We start from the raw sequence: 7,637 nt of genomic DNA on the forward strand, positions 1-7,637 counted from the left end.
CTACTGCTGGGTGTGGCCTGTTATGCTAATGAGTTCCTGCTGGGTGTGGCCAACTTGGGAGCCAGCCGGAACTCCGTTCCTGTGCGGTCCTGCCCAAAAAAAGCCCTGATGCAGTCCATGTGGAATCAGACCACTGGTCCATCTGGCTGTTATCTGTAGGCTCTCTGTGGCTTGAAGCAGAGAAAGATCTTTCCAACCTGCTACCTGAAATAATTGTAACTGGAGATGCCAGAGACTGAGGCACCTTCTGTATGCAAAGCAGGTATTCTGTCTTTGGACTGCAGCCCCCTCCCCTGCTTGAAGACTGTGTGCCCTATAATGGTGACACACTTAACTGCTAGATACAATGATGGGTTCTTCTTCCTCCTCCTTTTTAAATGAGACCAACTTTTCTTTTTCTTCTCTTACCAGATAAACGACATGTCTAAGGAAGTTTCTAAATTAAAGGAAGCGTTGAACAGCCTCTCCCAGCTTTCCTACTCAACTGGTACACCCAAAAGGCAAAGCCAGCAGCTGGAACTGCTGCAACAGCAAGTCAAACAGCTGCAAAACCAGCTCACTGTAAGTTAATCAGCTTCTTGGCTCTGCAGATAAGCCGCTTGTATGTATCTCCCACTTGGCTGTTGCAATCCTTCCGCATAGTGAAAGTGGGGACTGAAGTTTTCCCCAGACCCTTCAGAAAGCATCAGGCAGTATTTGCTGTGATTCTTCAGGGAAGGAGGTCAGTGAAGGCCAAGGAGGGACTAGAAGTTAGAGAGTCATACTAGGATCTGGGAAGCCCATGTTTGACTCCCCACTTGACAAGAGAAGCTCTCTGGGTGACCTCAGGCCGGATACCCACTCTCAGCCTAACCTACCTCACAGGGTGTTTGTTGTGAGGATAAAGAAGAAGAGGAGATTGGATTTATACGCTGCCCTTCACTTGGAGTCTCAGAGCGGTTTACAAACTCCTTTCCCTCCCCCTCCCCACAACAGACACCCTGTGAGGTAGGTGGGGCTGAGAGAGCTAATCAAACCCGGTTCTTGCAGATTAGACCACTAGACCACACTGGCATAAAGTGGAGGAGAAGAGAACAATGTACACTGATTTGGAGATACATGGGGTATAAATGAAGTACATAACTAAACAGATACCCTTAAGATCTGGTCCTCTTCGTGCACTACTGAGGTCATTCCACTGTGCATAAGAAACATGTCCTCTTCTTTCTAGTGGGCAGGGGTTGTCGTGTATGAGCAGGGCACTCTGCAGTAACCTCCTTAGCCCCTCTTTTTTTTTCTTTTCTTTAAGAGGGCAAGAAATGCCTGGGCCAGTCATCCATGCAGTTGGGCGTCTGGCTCATGTGCCTGGTGCAAGAGAAGAGCAGACCAGTTCTCCGTGGCGGCGTGAAGCTGCTCATAATAAGTGCACTGGGGCATAATAATCCAGTAGTGGCATTTCCCATAGAGGAGGAGTTGTTGTGGCATCTGTCTGTCTTCCTAGAGAGTAAAGATCTGTCCCATGGCTGGCTTCTGAAGACCCACCCAACCCGCTCCCCAAAGAAGAACCAGGAAATAAGTTGTGCTTCTTTTAATAATTTGGCTGCACCTCCTTGGCAAGAACCCGCCCCTCCTTTGGAGACTAGTCTTGTCTGGATCTCAAGTGGCAATGAAGAATATATTTGTTTTTAAATCAGTTTGGAGGCTCACATGCAGAATTCACTTAACTCTGAACTGCCAGATTGCTTAAGTCACGATAGTTTTAACCATAGGTAGGCCATGCAGCCAAGCCGCTGTCACTGCAGTGGAATCTGGTGTCCTTGCATGGCATCAGCACCCGATTTCACCATTTCCCCGTGTTCTCTGCTTTCAAAATTGAGACCTAACCCAGGACTGAAGTACATAATTGTGCTGCAGCCACATGCATCCACAACTGGATGTGCCCCCTTTCCATTGCAAAGAACGTCACAGAGAACAGGTTGATGGGTTCGTCACCCTCTCCCCAAATACCACATTTACCCCCTTCCCCATGCATAGATCCACATCCCCTTGAGGTGGGGGGGGGAAGCAGCTGAGAAGGAAGCTTTTTTGGGGGGGGGAAGCAGACGGTAAGGAAAGACTGAGTCCCTCCCGCCCTTTCTCCCAAGGGGAATTTTTAGCTGCCTTGAGATGGTGGTGATAAAACAGGATAGCAATATTCTAAATAGCCAAATGGAGGAGGGGGCTTTGGTCTGTGGTTATGTGACCCTCATGCTTGGTTTGACTCATTGCACTCTTGCCATTAATGATTGATTTATTCATTTGTTTATTTCTTCAAATTTATACCCCGCCCTCCCCGCCAAGACAGGCTTATGGCGACCCTGTGAATCACTGTCCTCCAAAACGTCCTATTGTCCTATCATTATCAGCCTTGCTCATGTCTTGCAAACGGAGGGCCTTTGTGGCTTCCTTGATTGGGTCAGTCCCATCTCTTGTTGGGTCTTCCTCTTTTCCTGCCGCCTTCCACTCTCCCTAGCATTGTGGTCTTTTCCAATGAGTCTTGCCTTCTCATAATGTGACCCAAATACAGGGGTTTGATCCAGGGGTCATTTCGTAGAAAAAGAGGTACAGGAGCTCATTAGCATAACTCATTTGCATATGCCACGCCCCCTGACATCATCAGAAGTGTGTCAGAAGGCAACGCCCACTGCTCAGGCTCCACTGGACTGTTGGATTGCTAGCTATTGGGGGGGACATGCAGATCTGTCCTCACAGAGGAGAGAGAGCTTGTACCTGAATAAAACTTGGTCTTAAAGGTGCCACTAGACTGTTTTGGACCGGGGGGCTGGGGGGGGGGCTCTGTAACTTACCTAGCTGCTTCTTGCTCTGACTGAGGGCTGCTGGGAGCAGGGGGTGGGGCTCGTTGCATGTGCCCGCCCCCTGGGCTCTTTACTGCCGGAGCTCCACTCCTGTGTGCTCCTGCAGGAAATGACCCCTGGATTGATCATTTTGGCCATGTTGAATGGATCGTTGCTGTGTTCTTGAGTAGAGCTGATGGGTCTTCCTTTTCTACACCCCAGATTCAGGGGGAAATCTGTGCTGCCCACTTTCTTTTCATGAGTTTGCATGTCCAGTGGGGTAGTCCTTCTCAGGTTTGGACACTGTGAAGTCTATTTATTAGAAGTTTGGAATGTGGAGGGACATAGAGAGGACTAAAAATTCGGACACAGTTTGGTGTCGTTGTTAGGTGCGTGGACTCTAATCTGGGAGAACCGGGTTTGATTCCCCACTCCTCCACTTGCACCTGGCTGGATGGCCTTGGGCAAGCCGTGGTTCTGATAAGAGCTGTTCTCTCAAGAGCTCTCTGAGCCCCGCCTACCTCACAGGGTGTCTGTTGTGGGGAGGGGAAGGGGAAGGAGTTTGTAAACCGCTCGGAGACACCTTTGGGTAGTGAAGGGCGGGGTATAAATCCAATCTCTTCTTCTCTCCTTCTATAGTCTGTTTTTTCACACCCTCATAGATGCTGCAGTATTTATTGGAAGTTTTTGTTCTTTAGTAAAAGAAAAGTTCAGCTCAATAACTGACTTTAATATAGGCTGCCAAGGCAGGCTACAGTGAGCAACTCAGTACACAGGGGAAAGCGTGAAGCTGGAAAAGTGAGCAAGAACCATCCCTCAGTGCCTCTCCCCGTGAGGCACACTAGTATATTGTGATGGTCTGCAGCTGAGAGCAGTTTTGGGAAGCTGATCTGGGTGAAAATCAGGGTACAGGTATGTTTCAGTAAATGTAAGAAAGGAAATAAAACTGAACATGTGTCACTCTGAAATGTCAATGCATGGTTATTTATATGCATGCATGTGCCTTGACCCAGTAATATTTTTCAGGAAACCAAGAAACAACACCAGGAGATTGTATCTGTTTACCGAACACATCTGCTGTATGCTGTGCAGGTAAGAGCATTTGTGCATTTCCCAAGGATTGGTTGGCGTGCTGGATGAAAATCAGCCCTTTTCGTTTCTTTTGCAAGCATATAAAAGAAGGTAGTGTTTTAAAATGAGAGTTTATATAACTGCTCGGTCTGACTCAGAGAGCTGTTTAAATTGAAATTCAGAAAGATTTTGCAGTAGTGGCTCTTGCTCAGATGTTGCCTTTTCCAGGTTGCTGATATCTGTATTGTTGTTTTTCTCCTTCCTCTTAATCCCTTTTTAGGGCCAGATGGACGAGGATGTCCAGAAAGTGCTCAAGCAGATATTAACGATGTGCAAAAGTCAGTCACAGAAGAAGAATGAAACCGTCTTTGTCGATCCCTGATGCGCCACTGCCTCGTTTGGAGACTCGCCTTAAAATGAGATTTCATTGGCAAAAACCGCTTGCAGGGAATTGGCACCGGCCTCTGCCGCTCTTCTTACTTAATTGTTATGCCCTATGAGCTAAAAGGCCATTGTGTCTTTCCCCTCCCTCGCTTCCATAAAGTTTCCAGAATTCCATTGGGGGTGTTTCTCCGAAAATTGCCACGACTTTTTAAATCAGGGGAGGATCAGAGTCTGACCTGCAGTATTAGGAAGTGTCTGAGCGCTGCTTCCTGCACTTTCCGCTCTAGTGCATTGGTGCAAGCCACAGAAGTCCCAGGCTGCCGAGCTGCATCTGTGGATGCGGGGAAGAAGTTGCACCGTTGGGGGGTGGGGGTGGGTGGGATGGAGGCAGAGGCCGATGATGACTCAGATCCTGCTTATCAAAAGAGGGGATGAAGCTCCCTTCTGTGTATATTTACGACCCTTGGATGTTGGGTATAATAGTAGATGTAACTTCTGATTCTAATTTACCAGTGAAACCTTTTTGGGCCTTGTTACGTGAAAGGAGAAAAAAGCCAAGTTTTCTTAGGTGACCACAGTGTGTCTTTATCTTTACATGGACCATTGATACGTACCGAGCTAGGTAACATAAAGTGTAGTCGTATACTAAGATCCAGGTAAATGAACTGCTAACTCAGCTAAAACCTCAGTTTCTATGTATCCAGTAGTAGGTCAAGCTATCTATGCAAATCCTTGCAGGGCTGACGGGCGTGGAGCTCAGGAGAAGAAAAACGAACGTTCTGAATAACCACCAAGGGATCCGAACAAAACTCAAGATGTTTACAGTGAGCGCTGTCGTCTCACGGCTCCTAACCTCATTTTTGTAAAAGAACTTCTCGTCAATATATTTTTACTGGCCCTCAGATTTAGAAGTGTTTTTTGTAACTAAAGCCATTTGCTTTTTTGCTTCCCCCCCCCCCCCCCCCCCCCTTTCCCTTCTAAATGCCAATTGTTGCTGTAACGACTGGAAGTGCAGGCCGCCCTTGTATTGTCTGTGCTTCATTTCACAGGGCAGTTCGCTACATTATTTATGTAATACGAGAATGCTCCTGAAAACGATTTCTGTATCTAAAACTCACCGGTAGGGAAAAGCAGACGCTCATTACTATCTGTGTGATATATACGCACATATACCCAGGAGAAGCCCAGCACTATGAGCACATTTTAGTACAAATAATAATATTTTAATCCTGTCTCACCCGCTGTTTTTTTAATTGCAGATGTACACCGCATACCAATTTCGAAACCTGTTATCTAACCACTGTGGCCCCCTCCCCAAAGCATTGTGGGAATTGTAGATTTCAGAGGACTCCATGAATTTTTAGCCAGAAAATCCTCTCATAAAACTGAAGTTCCCAGGGCCAGTGGAAGTTTCTGGGTGTAGACACACGCTTGCAGGAGCGCTTCCATACTATAAAAAATCAGTAAAGAGAATCTAAACAGCCTTATTTAAAAGCCTTTAAGGAGGACTAAAAGTTCAGCAGAGAGTGCTAGGTACAAGCTCTCTGTTTATCAGAGCACCATGGGAGAGAACGCCTGAACCATCCACACACACACGTGCACTAAAGGGAATGACTTGTAATTGGCATATCTCTTCGCAGAGAGCGCTGGACTTAGCGCTGGTTTTACGCCTGTTGGCAGAGGTACGACTACTGCAGAAGTTTCCAGTGTTCTGTAAGTGAAGTATCCAGACATGGAGGGTCTCCAGTGCCTCAGGGTCACCGACTCGTGCACTGCCCGCCTTTTTTTCCACAACGGCCGTGCCTAAATGGATTTCAGATGACTTCTTGGGCCTTGATTTTTCTTTCTTCTCCTTGGTTTTAACTAATTCCTATTAATATTTGGACAGTATTTTGTAGTTAGACACCCTTTTTTCCTGGGGGGGAAATTGCTCCAAAGAAATGTGAAAACTTTGCAGCAGCACTTAACAAAAACAAACATTTTAAAAACAAACCTAAAGTATGCCAATAAAACGCTGCCAAGTATAAAACTTGAGGAACCATTTTGTAGGTTGCCTGACAAACAAAAAAAAAACACCTTAGCTTTTTACCTTGTTTTGTTTATATGTATTTATTACAATTATCATTGTGAGACATTGGAAATTGTACACTATAGCTTAGTGACTGTCCTTTATATGTAATTTTACAAAAGTTTCCTTATTCAACAAATAAATGGTCTTTAAAAAAAAAAAGAATGGGGTTGATGTGTGACGCTAATTTTTTTTAAAATGTTTCTTTTTGCTATCTAGATACTGAGAAGGGAGCAACAGCAGAAACAACAGGAGCCAAGTCCACACAGGGCATTAGGAGCCTCTTGAGTTCATCAGACTTGGAATGTTCTCTTTGCATACGGTTTGTTTTTCTTTGTAATGTTAGCTAGCAGATGGAGGTTCACCCGCATTCCCTCGTGTAAATACTTTATGTCAATCATGCATATAACTTTCTAGGCAAAAGATAGATGGCAGAATTCAAGAGAGGTGATTAGAGATGTAAAAAGTACTTTGAGAGCAACCTACTGGCCACTCGTCTTTACCTTTTAAGAAATGTCTTAGGGGCTCATATGAAAATGAACATATGAACCTGCCATATACAGTGTACGACTATTTATCTGTCTAGCTCTGCCAAGCAGTGGCTTTCCAGAGTTAACCAGAGAAATATACCTATTTCACAAGATAATTTAACTGAAGATGCCAGAGACTGAGTCTGTGTTTTTCTGCATACTTTCTGGAGAATCTGAAGTCCCTTTCTTTTGTCCTGAAAGTGTCTGGAAGCCATGACCAAAGAGGAACAAGCTGTATCACCAAGCCGTGGTCCCCTTCCTAAGACAATTCATGTTACATCATTACAAGACCACAGGAAGGTGATTTGCAGGCATGTTCTTATATGGCAGTGTCAATAGTTTGCCTTGTTTAATGTAAAGCAGCTTTTTAGGGCCAAAGGTGTCTTTATACTGTGACTCTTGAGTTTGTTTAAGCAGTAGTATTTATGATCAAATCTGGGACCTCATCTGTGCAAAGCCTCTGCTGTACCCCTGAGTTTTGGCTCTTTCCTAGAGAGATTACTGTATTTAAATATATTTCTCAGATTTAAGTGCCTTGCTGGAGCAGTCATCTGTCAGATGAGAGCGAATTGTTTTTATGAGCTGTGATTCTGAACAGAGCTGGGATCTCCTGCTGCACACTTTTTGAGTGCAGGCTTGTTTTATGCCTGCCAGCCAGTTATTGTTGTTATTATTTTATTAATATCATTTTATTGGATTTATAGCCTGCTCTCCTGGAACTGGTTCAACATCAATTTGTAAAACATACAGCATTCTAAAACATTAAGAAAT

At 45.1% G+C, this 7,637-nt stretch overlaps 1 protein-coding gene across 2 annotated transcripts in view; it reads left to right on the forward strand.

Moving 5' to 3' along the window:
* Positions 1–4,643, forward strand: part of RAI14 (retinoic acid induced 14) — a 145,037-nt gene extending 140,394 nt beyond the window's left edge. For both annotated transcript variants that reach the window (XM_015410324.1, XM_015410325.1), the window contains 3 exons: positions 412–561; positions 3,840–3,905; positions 4,165–4,643. In XM_015410324.1, coding sequence (XP_015265810.1) covers positions 412–561; positions 3,840–3,905; positions 4,165–4,266 — 318 coding nt within the window. In that variant the 3' untranslated portion in view covers positions 4,267–4,643. The remainder of the gene's footprint in view (positions 1–411; positions 562–3,839; positions 3,906–4,164) is intronic.
* The last annotated feature ends 2,994 nt before the right edge of the window (positions 4,644–7,637 follow it).

Source organism: Gekko japonicus, unplaced genomic scaffold (genome assembly GCF_001447785.1).
Source record: "Gekko japonicus isolate JY-2015 unplaced genomic scaffold, Gekko_japonicus_V1.1 scaffold1490, whole genome shotgun sequence".
NCBI lineage: Eukaryota > Metazoa > Chordata > Lepidosauria > Squamata > Gekkonidae > Gekko > Gekko japonicus.